The sequence below is a fragment of the Condylura cristata genome, unplaced genomic scaffold (assembly GCF_000260355.1).
Source record: "Condylura cristata isolate star-nosed mole 26May11 unplaced genomic scaffold, ConCri1.0 scaffold00002, whole genome shotgun sequence".
Classification (NCBI taxonomy): domain Eukaryota; kingdom Metazoa; phylum Chordata; class Mammalia; order Eulipotyphla; family Talpidae; genus Condylura; species Condylura cristata.
In genome coordinates this window covers 29031874-29049499 of record NW_004567103.1, presented here as the reverse complement: position 1 = coordinate 29049499, position 17626 = coordinate 29031874, and the positions used below count along the sequence as shown (strand labels likewise).

The 17626-nt window shown below is 36.7% G+C and overlaps 1 protein-coding gene across 1 annotated transcript in view; it reads right to left on the bottom strand.

The window, feature by feature from the left end:
• Positions 1-5810: 5810 nt before the first annotated feature.
• HECW2 (HECT, C2 and WW domain containing E3 ubiquitin protein ligase 2) overlaps positions 5811-17626 on the bottom strand; it is a 202282-nt gene continuing 190466 nt past the window's right edge. The window contains exon 28 of the mRNA XM_012728869.1: positions 5811-7970. Within this exon, the coding sequence (XP_012584323.1) occupies positions 7859-7970 (112 nt within the window). The 3' untranslated portion in view covers positions 5811-7858. The remainder of the gene's footprint in view (positions 7971-17626) is intronic.

Sequence of the window (17626 nt, the reverse complement as noted above, 5' to 3'; positions counted from 1 at the left end):
TTGCCACTCTATATCAAGGGGCTTCTATTCCCGTTGACTGGGGTTACAGGCGCCCTTTAAAAAGTTATCTGTACCGTTAGCAATCTAAGATACTCCAGGCTCGCTTTCTATATTTCTTAGAATCAGTCATTTCTCTAACGAGTAGTCCTAATTTTTCAAATATGATTGTTATATCTTAACTTAGGACCTTAACTCAGGAAAGGCCAAAGTCAGTCAGGAAATGTTATTTACCCAGCATGTAAATGAATAACCATCACACTCAAACCATGCAGCAGCTTAGGGAAAAAAATCTGTACACTGTACTACAAAACCATTGGCATTGCTACTTAGTTCCAAGATTCAGACAGGCTTCATTCCTCCTTAAACATTGTTATGATTGATGTAACAGAGTTACTGCAGATGAGAGAAAACCAACCCCAGCATTTTAGCTTCAAATTAATGGTATTATTGTCTGAGGAAGAAACTCTGATGATACAGACATTGCTTTTCAAACCCAGGAGTGCATATCCAGGGCACACAGTGTCTGCCTGAGCAGTGTCGAATTTCTTTAATGTGTGGGGAGAACAGAGGACCGGTTGTTATTAAAGCTAATGGAGGAAAACTTCTATTTTCAAATTAAAACCAAGTGTATTCATATATGAAAATTTTACCTAAAAATAAATGAGACATACAAATGTTTTTATATGGTAAGTCTCGCTTCAAGCTACATTTTCCTAGATGGACAGTCAGTGATTTGATGCAAAATTTAAAGATGTTGACATGGTTTCTGAATTTCTCTTGGTAAGTCAGGAGGTCTTTCAACTATAGACCTGAATTTCATGTGGTTAAAATCTGCTGGAGCAAAATGCTGGGCTGTGACTTTTAGGTAAGCCTTGCTACTCTTTGTTGCTTCCTTGCAACAGTTTCACTCCTCAGCTGCCTCCTTGGCCCCTATCGGCTTGTGAATATGTCACCCTTGGTGTACACTGGTGTGTATGGTGGTGGCAGTGAAGGCATGCATATGTTTGTCAGGTAAACTTTCGAACATTTTTACTTAACAAATAGTCTCAATCTATGTGAGCTCGAAGATTACGATTTCCATTTTTTAAAAGATTGATAGATGGGGCCCTCCCTAGTGGCGCAGGGGGTTAAAGCACTGCACTAAGAAGCTAAAGCCACCTCCGTATGAATGAGTTCTATTCCCGCCTGCCCGGGAGGAGATCCACATGGCGAGGCAGACCTCTCCTGATCCGCCCGCTGCTCCGCTCAGCAGTGTACTTCGTCGATCTGCCTGTTCTGCTTCCCGCTCTGTCTCTGGTGAATCCTCTCACCCTCCGCATCTCTGGCCTGTACCCCAGTTCTGTACGAATAAATAAATAAATCTTTAAAAAAAAAAAAAGATTGATGGTTTACCAAATAGTAAAATATCTTGTAGGGATAAACAAAATCAATACCGGTTTGTAAATACCACAAAGAGAGAAAACTTTATGCACAAAGCTGGGTACTAATCCCATGAAACCTTAATCTTACTTTTGTTTTTCTGCCTCTTCAGTTTTTTTCCTCCCCAAATGTATCACAGAAAAGTCATAATCTATTTTTTTAAAGAAGATTTATTTTTGATTAAGTGATTTCATGATGCAACATGGTTTTAAACAAAAATAGAGATCAGTATGAAAATAAAACAAATTGTACACATTAAAATATCTTTCCCTCAAAGCATTTTGGAATCATAAAAAAATACAACACAAAAGTCAGGGGCTCAGGTGAGGATAAGAATACAGACTTTCCAGAAAACAAACACTACTCTCCATTTCAGAATCACAGGCTCCATTTAATACAACCCATGAATCGTTTCTAGGATATCAATAATCTGCATTATTTGCTTTGAAAAAAGTTGAAAATTTAAATATCAAGTGAAATGAGAGTAGTGTAATCTTAATGCCAATAGTAATTCCCTCCCTTTTTATTCTCTATTAAATGTCACATTGAATAAATATGAAGCTTAAATCAATGCAACAAAAATAGAAAGTTGTGATAACGTGTTGTAGTAGACACAATGAGTAGAATTGGTGAAAAGAAATGGAAAGGCTTAAAAAATACACCACCTGTGCTCTACTGAAATCTTACAAATAAATATTATTACAGAGGCTTAATATTAAAAAGTAAGCTTTATTATAAAAATTAGATTAATACTTTCAGTAAGAGGCAAAGAGAGATGTGTGTATTTATTTATTTATTTATTTTGGAATGCCTGCATCCCTATTATAAAAACGTATCATCTTCTGTACTTTCCAGCGTATTAACAGTCCCAAATTTTATTTATGATATCATATAAATAAAAATAGGTTGCAACTACATCTTTCAGAACATTAGGGTCCTAAAAGAATATTTGGGTCTATGTACTTCTTGGTTAATCCTTCCAAAATATTTCTTGAATATTATCCATCCTTTTGTACAGAAGGTGACAGTAAGCAGTTTACTGATGGTCCTTACTTACATCAGTAGTAGCTGATTCAGTTTGAATCATACAACACACCGATCAACACTCCTCAGGGTTGTAATATCTTAAACGAACGCTAGATAGTAAGATATCACCTGCCCAAGGCCACTAGACATAAAAAAATCACTTATATAAACTTAATTTTCCTGTGTTCCCCAGATACCATACAACTAGGGCCATCTTATTCTGATAAACTGATGAAAGCCAAATCAACTGTCTTGCAGATTAAATCAAAGCAAATGTATTTTTGATCTTGATTAACTTCCTGAGTGGAAATCCGGTTTAGGTTTCCATTAGCAATTCAATAACCTAATTCTTAGGTTTTTAGAAACCTAGGAAACATCTTAGAAACCAAGAAAATGTCTTTAACTGCATTAATGTTAAAGAATGTCTGCTAAAAAATCAAACATAATAAATGTCAAGCACCACCCTTTCTTTTATTTTCTATACAAAGTTCAATACTAGCAACAACAATTCTTAAGTTAACAAAAAACCCATAACATAGTTTAATGCTAAATTGTCCAATCTTCCAAGTTAGCTATTTTAGCTTTAATACTTTTGGGCTAAATTCTATTTTGCAGTACAGAAAATGTTACCAACCTACTAAAATTAAAAAGTGATGGCATTCCCACTAGGTCGATTACCAAGCAGTGCCCTTTTATATTGCTGGGCATTCTTTGTCTCAAAGTCAGAAACCAAATGGAAGTATATGTTCTTATCCTTCCCTCTCCCTCCCAATAAGCCCGGAAATGAGACTTTCATCCTTGTTTTAACTTTCCCTTTGCCATAGTCCCATAGTAATCCTCACTTCAGCCTTTCTGGCCCAGACTGCTATGAAGTGGGTAGCACCACACTCATTATGTTCTTTGTGCCAGCTCCCTGGAATGCACCAACCACTCTCCAATCTTGTAATCAATCAATAAATTAACATTACATTCTTGGGGCTACTGAACTCTTCTTTTCCACTCTTGGTTTTGATCACTCTTCTAGGGGGCAGTGGTTACCCTCAAAGTATCAATTTAAAAAGTTTTAATGTCTCTGACATCCCTTTGCTCCATTTTGAAAACAGCTCCATCTGGAAAATAATCAAACTGGAATGACAATAGGTTTTGCAAAATTAGAATCTAAAAGAAAATGACAATTCTCAGCTACTTAAGTTCAAATTCCATGAAAGTAAGTTGTCTAAGCTGTAGAGTGTTTTCACTCATCAATTAAGAGGGAAAGCAGATAAGGAATAGCAATGGGCTGAACCACAGACCCAAGTTTGGAAAATAGACCATATTCTTTATTTGCATATTTTTCACTTTACAGGTTATAAATCTTTTCATGGTGATGTAGCATCATTTTACCTGTCTTGGGCATTTCCTAAAGAGGGTCAAACTGGAAAATGTTTACTTTGTAAGAATGTTATGAATACAATTTGTGCAGAAGGAAAAAAATATCTGGATGAATGTGAGGATATCAAGATAAACTCTTTTTAGTTCTTTTGTCCACATCACTGGAACTCAGCTATCAGAGCTTTTTATATCCATTCTTATTAAAAATTGAAAAATAAAACAAGGTTTCCAATTAAAGTGCTTTTTCATTATCTTGCTCCCACATATGATTTGAGAAAACCAAACTTGTATAAATACATCGAATCAATCAAATTTTGCATTCTTTTTTAATTTCTCAAACAAGTATTCAAATACAACTTAAATCTGTGGGGGAGTTTTTCTATGTGTATATTTACAACTTTATGGACTCTTTAGAAGGAATCACATTTAAGGTATGTTTCACTGAAAAGTGAGAGTGTGGGTATATGAAGCATCTTTGAAAATTCACTGAAATACACTGATAGAAACATTAGTGTCCACATTTCTCCAGAAAAAAACCTAGAATTTTAACTATAAGGTACCAAAACTGATCCCACAAGGCACCCATAAAAATCAGCCTCAGCCCCAATGGAATTGATACCTACTCCTCAAAGTATGTGAGAATCCCAAGGGATGATGAACTGAGAGCATGCTGAAATTCTAAAGTGCTGTACAAACATATTCTATCAATACTGTTAATCATTTGAATTCATTTTTATCTTTTCTGATTGTTATGCAGGTGAAAAGCTTTTCCTTCATTTATTACAGAATTTCTACTATATTGTAAACATAATATAGCCAGAAAACTGTGACCACTTTGTACACAAGAAAAATGTTGACTCCAGAGGTGGGTGATATTTTTCCCACTGAAAATCAAAGGTAAATTATAGTGCAGGGAAATGAAGGGAAACGAGTGAACTTAATTTTGGCATTTCTTTGGTAATGTAAAGATCCTTGAGTTGCTCCTTCTGCTCCCTATCTGAACATTTAAACTCACGTGTAAAAAATGCACCCTGGCCTTCAACACTTGACCAATATTAACATGCTTCTGCAAGCTGCTATTTACCAGCAGAAAGAGCATTTTTGATTTTTTTTAGTCATACTACTTCCCACGTCTGGAGACTTCTAGACAGAATCTAGATGTAGCTTGTAGATGGTATTATTCTCTCTTCATTTTTGATTGTAGAATAGAATTGTATTAAAAATACTTTTTGGAACCACGATATCCACTGGACCAGACTGTGAGCTTCTCAAAGGGAGATTCTGAATCTTGTAGCTCGATAGAATCAAACACAGTAGCTGGCACAGAGTGAATGCCAACATATGCTTTTTCTCTTATCTGAGAGGTATTCTACATGCCTGTATGATGTATTGTGACTGGCTTTTATGGATGTATCACTTACAAGTTTCTTAAAGAAATCAAGACCATAAGCCAAGTTATTCAGGCTCACAGTCTAGAATCTAATATTTAGGATATTTTCATTTATAGAAAATATTAAAGTATTATTATTCTGTGAAAATATTATTTGATACTTTATGTAGTTATTATTAGATTTTTTTTTGCTTCACTAAAGAAAAATAGATTACTTATTCTGGTGTTCTGTTAAGCTAAGTAAATCTTTGATCATTTCCAATTCTGAGACTAGTCGCAACTAGACAATTATGCTATTATTTGTGAAGAAGCTGGAAGACTTAACAAAGAGGTATGATTGTTAGAAATAATTAAAGACATACATTTTATTCAAATCTCTTTTACCTATTAATGTGGATTATGGTAACAAAATGTCACAAACAAAAATGAAAGCTAACATGGTTTCTGAATGTATTTTTGAAAGGATGCAACCTCCCATCTCAGCTGTTTAGAGAATACCATATCTGAAACCTCTTATACACCATCAAAAATGTGATTTTTTTAAAAAAGTGCATGTTATATTATTTTTTCTTATAATGAAAAAAATACAAACAAGTAAAAATCATTTGCAAAATTAAATATATACTTAAATTCATCACTAAGTACAAACTAACATTTCCAGTTATAATTTTCCTTGCTGCCTTTTTTTTCCTGCCCCAGATATACACAGATGAATCTTCCTTTCTTACTACCAGATAACTGCAATAATTTTTTTTTCCAGAAAAATTCCTCACTCTGCAGTAACTGCCTATATTGCAGAAATGCAATGTGAGTGGGTTATTTCCCAAGATTCCCAGTAGTAAATATAGCTTAACTAACAGGAGAGCAATCGGTTCTTACAAACCACCTCTGAAAACCATGTATATGATCTCTATAAAGTATAAGATTGCCAACATTCTATTATAGGAATTCCATGGTTAGTAATAAATATAATTCTAAAAGAAATGTTTGGGTAATGCTTATAAAACCACAGGCTAGCAAAACAAATGTTAATCCAGTGTTTTTATTACCCACAATTTAATTTCACTCTATTGTAGTCTGATTAGTTATGGCCATAAGTCAAGAAATAAACAACGATGTGGAACAACCCCAAAAGCAATAAAAATGAAGGATATTCTCTGATAAAACAAAGCAGAAAGAACTTTATGATGTCATGCAATGTCTGAGATACCATAGAAAAATTGTTTCTTAATATTGATAAGAAAATTATGCATCAGTGAAAATGTAGGCTTAGAAATATAGTACTGAGGGTTTCAATTTGTGACGTCTTCACTGATGAGAGAAAATGGAAGTCTTATTACTAAAGAGAGGTGATCTCTTCGGTGTTGTTGATGGCTCCCTAAGAGAGCTGAGTGTTTGATGATGCTGTAGAAATAAAAAGCAGTGGGGGAAATACGAAATATCTGTATTAAATGCCATCCTGTAAAGTATTTGATGGATGGAAGAAAGTCTAATGCATTTTAAATAAATGCATATCATACTATCACATATAGTGAGTCTTAAAAAATTATTACTTAGATGCACAGTCCTTGTAGTGGTAGACATGGCACTGTGAAGAAAGTCTGATTTGGAAGCTATTTCTATCATACTTGTCAAGTGATGGAGTTGCTGTAAGTCATATTGTAATGTCCCTTCAACTTTGGTACATTCAGTGCAAAATATTTCGGGGAGTTTTTTTGTACCTTTATAAAAATAAAAGGCCCTTTTGTTCCCTTGAGAGTGCTTAAAAGGATACATACTAGCGTGATGCCCGAGTAAGCATGGATGGAACATGAAAATGGAATAGGTGATACGTACAGTATGGTAGGTAGGTTCTTATATACATCTCAAAGAACATAAATATAATGAACTTATATAAAAATAAACAGAACTCACTGTGTACTTTTTTTCCTGATATGCTGTGATTAATTGTTAGTTATTTTAAAATTGTTTTCATGCATTATAAAGCATAAAATCTGTCATTGTATAACAGTTTGTCTTCAGCCATAATTACACATATACCACTGCATATACATGTCACAGACCACCTTATTGCAAATCTTTAAAGTTACCTCATATGGACTTGGTTTTGTTTTCATCAGTGTCCCTTGAACGCAGCAACCTACGGTGCACACCATGCAGGCACTCATAAGCAAGAGAATGAATATTTGTTGTAACTTAGGGCTTAAATGAATGTACTTTCCGGAAACATACTTTTTATTATGTTATTAAACTTGCGCTAATTTGGAGATTGGGTCAAGTGCTGCTAGTTTGGCTTGAACCACGTTTAAAGGTAAGTTTCCATCCCAAGTTCCTAAAAGTTGATCATGTACAAGTTCACCTTTGTCTTGGAACAAAATAAATGGTAAAAAGTTTGGCAGTCAAGAACTGTTGATCGAGAGACTGTTGGGTTGTTCCCTGGGCATCAAGCTCACCCAAATCCTTCCAAGAGGACTCATCACCACCATTCAGTCCCCAGAAGTGACAGGGCACGTGTTCCTGGAAAATAACAGCACACAGCTCTACTGTCACGAAAGCTTGTTCTTGAAACCCCCATGGTTCGGCCATTCTTCTCGAGAGCAGCTTCTGAAATCCCGTGTCCTGCCACTGCCAGCCAGTCATTGTGCTTCCAGGTCACTCCAGTCCAAAGGTACTGGTCTCTTCAACTGCTGTCAAGAGTTTTTCATAAAGCATGGAGAAGGATGGATAAGGGGGAAGATCCAGACGGTTAAAACAAGTGTGAGCTCTGCAAACAGAAGAAACCGTGTACACAGATTAGAACACTTAGGAGTGTAATGGTGTGTGTGTGTGTGTGTGTGTGTGTGTGTGTGTGTGTGTGTGTGTGTAGAGGCTTATCTTTCCTATTCAAACGGATTTGTTGTCAATTTTCACTTGTTTAAGAAAATTCTGAAAGTTCAGAATTAAAATTCTGCATTTTGTTCCAGGAAATGGGACAATGCAAAAATATTTTATTTACATTTCCCAACCACTTAAAATCCATTTCAGTGTCTACACACACACACACACAACTATTTGTTTAGTTGTCACAAGAATTACAGTGGAAGGTCAGTGTTTTGTTTCTCTCTTGATTTTTTTTTTTTTTAAAGACATGAACATAAGCCCTCTCAGAACAACTCATCTTGAGAGCTGGCATTTGCCCAGGTCTCTCAGATCATCTATGCGTTTGGCATTGTCTTGTCTTGATGGGCAGGGAGGAGTGTAGTGTCTCTGAAGACCCGGCTCACAGCTTAGTGTCTCAGAGATTCCCTGGCTGGCCTTTCTTGTTCAAATCAGTAAAGCATTGTTACTTATTTGAATCCCGAGTTATACTCTGTTTTCTCCTAATTCACAATTCAAAATAATGGGCATTTAAATTACTACATTAAGTATTCTTTTTTGGAAATATCTTCCCTTTTGCCAAGATTGGCAAAAAATATGTTTTCCTGTTATTTGCACCTGAGTCATGATTAAAAAAAAAAAAAAAGACAATCTCCAAATAGTACATCTTATCAGGAAGTAAATCTGAACTTTTGACAGACATAGAATAGGAAGCATTTTATTTTGAATGTCCTACAGCTTGTTTGTGTGAGCTAAACAACTCTGACTGAAAAGAAAATGCTTTTCAATTTACATGGAATTTTAGGAGTTCTGCTAGTTAACAGGCTATTGCTACAAAGTCTTATGTTCAAATTTTTATTCTTATAGATCATGTTTATATTATGAAATAAAATTATACAATATTCCTAGTTTTGGTGTGTGTGTGTAGTAGGAAGATCTGACATATCAGAGTTTGAATTCCGGCTCTACCAAACAATTGTGTAATTTAGAGCGAGTGAATTTTCAGTTTCTCAGCTATAAAATGGGAATAATATCCTGTCTCAAAAAGATATGGGGATTACATGAAATAACAGAAAAATGCTTAATAAAATGCTGGCTCATACAGTGTTTGACCAGTTAATAAGAGTTGTATTGTTAGCTTCATTTCATTATCATCAAAAAGATTTACTCTCATTGCTTAAATTGCCAAAAAATGATTATAACCCATGGAAATCATAAGATAACAAAGAGATAATAAAGCAGGTGTGTGGCCACATGGCTTATGAGAAAAAGGAATGCAAAGAGGCAGTTATATTAAAGGAATACCAGTTTTAAGATGTAGAGATAGCCTTTGGTTCAGAGTTTATAACTCTTGTTATTGCAAAGTCTGGGATATATAGTGGGGAAATGATCCAGTAATCTTTGCAGCCAAAAGCTATTTTTTTATATAATAAATTTATTTCAGAATTGCATTTAACACAATTCTTATTATAACTTTTTTTAATCTGGAAATTCAATTGGGACCTCAAGGAGATTTCAATAAAAAAAAAACTGAATTAGCATATACTCTTAGGAATAGTTTAGAATGTATCTTATGTGAAACACTGGAACAAAAATATTAAATGAGGAGTGTATTCTAGGGAGAGTAAGTAAAGAAGCAAATGTTTCAAAGAAATGTTTTTAATATAATTATATATTACAGACTTTGTGTGTTAGACTAAAATTTCTTTTAGGGTGAATACACAGCACTATCAAACTATCTCCAGCCACTGAACAGTTCGATCCCCACCCTGGAGGGGACCCACATGGCAGACCTCTCCTGTCCTGCCTGCTGCTCCCCTCAGCAGTGTACTTTGTTGACCTGCCTGTTATGCTACCAACTCTTTCTCTGTTGAATCCTCTCACTCCCCACAGCACTGGCCTGTGTCACAGGTCTTGAATGCACAAATAAATAAATCTTTAAAAAATTTCTTTTAGGCCCTCCCTGGTGGCGCAGCGGGTTAAAGCACAGCACTGAGAATCTAAAGCCACTTCCTCATGAGTTCGATTCCCGCCTGCCCCGGAGGCGACCACATGGCGTGGCAGACCTCTCCTGACCCGCCCGCTGCTCCCCTCAGCAGTGTACTTCATCGATCTGCCTGTTCTGCTCCCCGCTCTGTCTCTGGTGAATTCTCTCACCCTCCGCATCTCTGGCCTGTACCCCAGTTCTGTACAAATAAATAAATAAATCTTTAAAAAAAAATTTCTTTTAAATCAAATTTAAAAAATCCTTTATCAGCAAGACTAAGCATCATTCTGTCAGCTTGCTTGTTAGTTTTTCTGTTTTGTGACACACATGTTCATCTCCTTTAGAGTTTACCTTTTCTTTTTATTTTTTGAAAAAATATATGTATCACCTAAATTTTACCATATCAACCCTTTCAAGTATTCCAATCGGTAGGAATAATTATATTCATATTTTTCTCCAACCACCACCAACATTCATCTCCAGGACTTTTTCATCTTTTGAAACCAAAATGCCTGTACAATTGAACACTAACCCCCACTTCTCCTGCTCTCACAAACACCATTCCAATTTATGTCTCTATGAATTTGACTGTTCTAGATAACTCATGTAAGTAGAAATATATATTAATTGTATTTTGCAACTGGTTTATTTCACTTAGTATAATGTTTTCAAGGTTCATGTTGTAGAGTGGATAAGGATTTCCCTTTTTTTTTTTTTAAAGATTTGTTTATGTATATAAACTGTGGTACAGGCCAGAGGTACAGGGCCAGTGAGAGGATTCACCAGAGACAGAGTGGGAGCAGAACAGGCTGAATGAGGAAGTACACTGCTGAGGGGAGCAGTGGGCGGGTCAGGAGAGGTCTGCCATGCCATTGGGTCACCTCTGGGGCCCGGATTGAACTCATGCTGAAGTGGCTTCAGCTTCTCAGTGCTGTGCATTAACCTGGTGGACTACCAGGGAGGGCCCCAGAATTTCCTTTTTTTAACATTCAAAAAATAAAAAAAATTTTTTTTTAAAGTTTTTTTTTAAAGATTTGTTTATGTATATAGACTATGGTACAGGCCAGAGGTACAGGGCCAGTGAGAGGATTCACCAGAGACAGTGTGCTAAACAAAACAGGCAAATATACTGAAATACATTGTTGAGGGGAGCAACAGGCAAGACAGGAGAGGTCTGCTGTGCCATGTGGTCACCTCTAGGCTGGGGATCGAACTCATGCTGAAGTGGCTTTAGCTTCTTAGTGCTGTGCTTTAACCCACTGTGCCACCAGGGAGGGCCTAAAGTCTTTTAGATTTTATATTGATTTGTATAAGTACTTCAAAAAGAGGCTAACTCTTTTATTATCTTCCATTTTCTCTTCCAGCATATTTGCTTTTTTATTTAGTTATACATTTTGTTTACAAAGCAATATTAACCTGGCTACTTGTTTTTAATTTCTGACACATTGTCTTTCTCTCTTCAGTGTGCTGCTATGATAAGAAAGTTATTGAGAGGCTGATTTCTATTGCTTATTCCCTCTAGGGTTGTTTTTTCCCCTCTGTTTTGGTAGTTCTGGTACATTAAAGAGTGTAATAGGTCAACTTCTTAATGGAGTAACTCCTTTTTTATAGTTGTAATCTTGGATAAATATATGTAAATTCATTTTTATGGACTGAAGCATAGTGGATAAACTAGGAAATAAAAGAAATTCTATGTGAATCTCTAAGTAAGCAAGTGTTTAAATGCTTGACTTTGCTCAGGGCAGGATGACTGTGGGTATAAGTAACTATCACACCCGGTTCAGCCTGTTTCTTCTCTCCTGCCAACCAATCAAATACTTTCCCTTCGCTGAAGGTTAATTTTAGCTAATCAAGAATTAACAAAAAGATCAAAAGCATGGGAATGAGAATTTAGAACTAGTCATGTCTGAAGGACAATTCTCCTCTTCCACACTTTAGAACGAATGCTGGATTTGAAGTCATCAAATTCTTGCAGTAGGCAGACTTCTAGGAGGACCTAGAGGACCTAGAAGTATAACTAGGGTCTTTCCATAACTCCCCTCTCTTGAGGGAAGCAGTATCGTAACCAATGGAATATGGCAAAGGTGACAGGTTGTTGCATATATACTCATGCTCCTTCATCAGTTGATTTTAAGTTAATCAAAACAGTGACTATCCTCGGCGGGCCTGACCTTGTTAGGCAAGATATTGAAAAGAGCATCTTCAGGACAGAGACTGACTGTGGATAGGTTTAAAGCAAACTGCCTTGAATTCTATAGCTGCAAGTAATGAATTCTGTTGACAACATGAGGAAATTTGGGAGCAGATCTTTCCCTAGTTGAGCCTCCAGATGAGAAGGCAAAGCAGCTGACACATTAACCTCAGCCTGTGAGACACTGAGTAGAAGATGCAACTAGCTGGATTCCTGACCATAGAAACAGTGATATCATAATTGCTTGTTGTGCTAAGTTGCTACCATGGTAGTAATTTGTCATGCAGCAATGGAAAGCTACTATTGGTCACAGGCAATAAAAAATCCACAAAAATGTGGTAAGTATGATAAATGTGAACTAAGAGAGTCACCCCTATTGGGCAGGCAGTGGGGCAAAGCTGGAGGTAAACAGCTGTCCCTTCATTCTTGCAGGTTTCTGAGCAGAGAAACAGGGACTCTGCTTGTCTCTCTGCAGCTTCTATAGTATCTTATCTAGTAAATCTGTAAGCCTGGGTACCCTTTTCTCTAAAGATCCAGTCCCCAACACAAAGGGAAAGGCTGTACAACTTCTTTTGATCTTCTGCAGTCATAGGCAGAATATATGATATAGCCCAAGGTTCCCTAAATTACATGTGGTTGCAAAACATATGGTTGCCATAACAGAACTTTCCTCCTGAATAAACCCAACAGCTGCTCTGGAAAAAGTTTCATGAGGATGGAGAGAGTATATATTGTAGAAGAGGAAACTAAGAAAGACTCACTGGTATTCCCAAGGCCAAATCTGAGTCAGTGCCCAAATCAAAAGAAGGATGCCAAGCCTTGGGCTCTTAGGGGAAGTCCAGCATTAAGTCAAAAGCAGGGAGACTGATGCTCATCAGTTCTATTCTCATATTTTTGGAAGTCTGAAGGTTAATTTCACCCTACCCTTGACTGCGAACTGCTAGGTCTCAATATCCTATTAAGTTTCCTACTTTTTCAGGACATGAATTAGTGTTTCTTTTTATTACAAAGTTTATTTTTACATCATTTTGAATTAGTGTTTTTTTTAAGTGAATGATTCAATCACAATTGACAAATTCTAGGGGAAATAGTTCAGATTAAATCAGTTCAGAAAACTGGGAGATAACCAGGAATTTTTTGATGTACAAAACATCCAGTTCTATTGAAGGTTCACCAGAAAACAAAGATATTCAGAGAGATATGTTGGAGGCATCAGAATCACCCAAGGAGCATGTTTACAAAAGAAATTTTTGGCTGCATCCCCCGAGATTCTATTCATAAGGCTTGGAGTGGGCTAGGGGTCTGCATTTTAGCAATCACCCCAAGTGAATCTGCTGCAAGTGGTCTCTATTTTTGAGGAGACATCAAGTAGATGAGAAATAAGATATGTGTTAGATATCTGCACTGTTGTTTTGTGTGCTTGCAAAAATTTCAAAACTCCTTATAAACAAGATAGCATTGCGAGTAAGGAAATTGAGGAATAGTGTGGTTAAATAAATTGCCCAATATTTACCATCAACTTGCTGTCTGAGCCAAGAACAGGAAGAAAAAAAGCAAAACAAAACACAATTCTCTGAGGCTTTTCACACCCCTCCCCCGCCCCATTCCATGTCCTAAGAAAACTCCAGCAGAAAATAACAGGAGGGCCCTTGGACTATGTTGATATTGGCAGCAAAAGTACATCAAGCTATTCAGTCTCAATAAAAGAACATTTTTCAAATCTTTCAAAGCCAGACTCGCTGAGGCTATAATGAGTTTACCTCATTTTAATCTATGTAGCCAAAACCACTCAAGGAGGGCAGGTCTGAACCCATCTTTGGGAAATCATGCTGGCACCAATATAAAGAAGATTTAAAAGCCCTCCAGACATCTGGTCTAACTTAATAGAGCTCTTGGTGCTTTCTGGATTCTTCAAATGTTAACTAGAAGGTCACATGCTTACCCTCTTTTCATTCCTTTAGATAGACAAGTCAATTACCCAAAGCCAAAAGTATCACAATTACATGTAAATGTTTATAGATCAATTAATTGATTAATGTATTTTGGTGAATGAAAGCAATTATTTAGTTTTTTATTCTCTGTTTTCCCAGAAGTGATTTTTTTTTAAAGTAGCTTGTAAAGGTTCAAAATACAAGACAAAGAAAAAAATTACTATCAGGCTTTTGGAGAGAGAGAGGACAAGAATAAATACAAAGCATGTTCCTGATGCAGTCTTAGAAAAAAAAAAATGCCCCTAAATCTAATAAACCACTCTCATTTGAATTATAATTTAGAAAGTGTTTTATTCCTATTTTCTTTTGTACAATTGGTAGTGGTGCCTAATCTTTCAGGGTTTAGTCTATTTTCTCCTATTCCAGTAATCAGTTAAAAGCAAATATTTAAAAACACTCCAAAAAATTCCTTGGGGATCTTGGAACATATCACTTTTAAATGTCAAGATTTCTTTGGAAGTGAAAGAGTTCCTGACCTAATTTACTTGTCAAGTCCAAATTTCACCTATGTAAAAGTGTGTCCACAGCTTTCGCTGCAAGGCAATCAGGTGTGCCTGCAGGTCTCGCTTCAGGGCAGGCTGGAGGAAGAAGCACAGTGAGTCTGGAGCTAAACTGTGGACTGAGCAAAGTGGAGCTTCTGTGGGCTCTCCAGGGCCCACTAATTCAAGGGTCCAACATGTGTTCATACAGGACCCCAGTTTTTACATTGAACTGCTAATTATTTTCCCCAACAAAGATACCTTATCTTGAAAACTTGAAAAAATTTCCTGATGAATACAAATTAATTTTTCAATTTGAATTATATTTCATTTATTCCTTCACTAATGAGCAAATACTTCTTGAACTACACTGGGAGCCAGGTATCAAACTGTTCCCTGGTAGATAAGGATAAAAGTCTGGTTTCTGCTGACAAGGGATTTGCACCCTGGTAGCAAAATATATAGCAAAATATAAGTGGAACCCCCTAAAAATAGTGCAGTCTGTGTTCTGTATAGGTGATCTGAATGGGATAAGAGGACACTGACCTCCAATTTGGGTTCTGTTCACCAAAACAGGCACCTTACCTCAAGGCTGCATTTCTCTTGGAAGATTACATGACACCTTTGTCTAATTAATTCCAAAATTCATAAGGTCCTTCAGTGATCTTGCACACGAACAATAATACAATGAGTCAGGAAAGACTTTATAAGAGGACATGATTTGTGCCAAGCTTTGAAGGATTTGCAGGTGTGTAGGGTTCTTGTGGGTCAAGAAGGAGTGAATCATTGTATCCTCAAGGAACCTGAGAGGTACAAGTGCTTAAGTGACAGGGGCCAAGGCTTGGCCTGACAGATAGAGAAGTGGGGCATTCTTGCAGAGGTAGTCTCGGTGAAAGGCAGCCAATACCTGAGTGTGGGGAGTGAGAAGGCAGGAGTGCAGGGAATATAGGCAATGGGTAGGGGATGGATGATGAATTCAGAGTCTTCAGTCAGCATAAGAAATCCAAAGTTACCAATAACACAGTAAGAAAATTCAATGAATGCAATCCAGTGATTATTTTGTTAGTCTAAGTTTTTGTTAAAATTTTTAAATAGACATAATTTTTCTAATATCCCCATGAATATCTAGTAGACCATGAGATTTATAGCAGGAGTTCCTACTAAGGCTAATTCACAAATACTGAAGTAATTTCAAGTGTCACGATACAACTCCTGACATCACCAGGTGTTCAATAAATGAGAATCAACGAAAAGGAGTCCTCTGTTACCTAATAGCATTTGTGGTCAAAGAATGTTGATTATCTGTTCACTTAAATATTCATTACTTGCCTCTCTGTGTTTTAAGGCCCACATGAACAACACAAGTTTTTTCTCCCACAAGGTTTTACACAAAGTAAATGCATGAGGAATAGCTAAAGAATATGGGGGAAATTAGATCTACTAATGAATAAACTTCCTATTCCAAAGTCTCAGTGGGTTAAAATTTACACCTGATCTATAAATACAGAGTGCAATGTTCCCAGACAGGTAATTTCTGTATCTGGGGATAACTAGCAAGAAAAACCTTTAAACTATACCACATGAGCAGGTCACTTATTTATGTGTGGATGACCCTTGGAGAAGACAAATAGCACATAGTCTTTAAATATAAATCCAGTAGAAGGAAACCCAAACCTTTCAAGAAGGAAATCTTAAAAGTCCAAATAAAATATAAACATCCTGGATGACTACAGTATATCAGGTACACGCCTAAAGATTGTAAAGTATAATGCCAACTCTGAAGGCCAGATGTAATAGTGGTTACATCTATTGAATGATTTACTAAGCCTCATTTTAAGCCCTTTGTATGTTTGCTCATTTACTCTTCAAGGCAATGGTGTAATGTGATTACTAGTATCTATCCCAATTGTTCAGCTGAGACTACAGAGACACAAAAGTGACTTTGTCATGTCTTGTCTTATAAGGGTCTAGACTACACCTCAAGTTTAATAAGAATTCAGTGAGAATTATATTCACTGAGTACCAATTATGTGTCAGGACTCAGCAGTAGGGGTAAAGTCACAGTCAACTCAAATAAAGTCTTTGTTCTCACAGAATTATATCTTAGAAGGGGAAGGAGATAGCTAAAAAGTAAACTGATAACTAAACGTGACTGAATTGGGGTGAGTTCTATGAAGGAAACGTTTGATAAGAGTAACAGGTGCACTGAAAGACCTTGCTGAGAGATCACATCTGACCTGAGTCCTTAGAGATAACAAAAGCTAACCTGGTGAAGAACCAGCAAAACAAGTCCAGGTAGCAAGTTCCAGTCTTGAGGCAAAACTGAGTGGCTTGCTGAAGGACAGCAAGAAGGAAGCTGAGGGCTATAACAGGTGGGAGGGTGGGAGAGAGGAGGCCAGATCAGATTACCTAACTGGTAGATCTCAGCAAGAGTTGGATTTTATGCTAAGCCACTGGTGAGTATAAGCAGGAGAGGGAGAAGATTTGAAATTTCAGTCACTCTGGTTGCTGAGCACAGTGTGAGCTGCAGCATGTTCGAACAGAAGTAGGAAAGTTAGCGTGGGGCTTGCAGCAGCAGTTTGGGGCCTGTGTTGGAGTAGTGGACCAAGGTGGTGACAAGAGATGTAACCCAACTAGTTTATGCTCTTGAAGCAAGAAAAGAGCTGCAATGCCTATCACAAAGATACACTACAAAATACAACTGGTGAAGCAGCTCGAAAAGACAATTAGTGGGTTTGATTTGGATTATCCTCTTTGTTGCCAGCAGCAATTTAACCTTACTTCATTCCACTAAAGAATAACAAGTTCTTTGGAGAGTTCTACCTTTTTCTTTCTTTCTTTCTTTCTTTCTTTCTTTCTTTCTTTCTTTCTTTCTTTCTTTCTTTCTTTCTTTCTTTCTTTCTTTCTTTCTTTCTT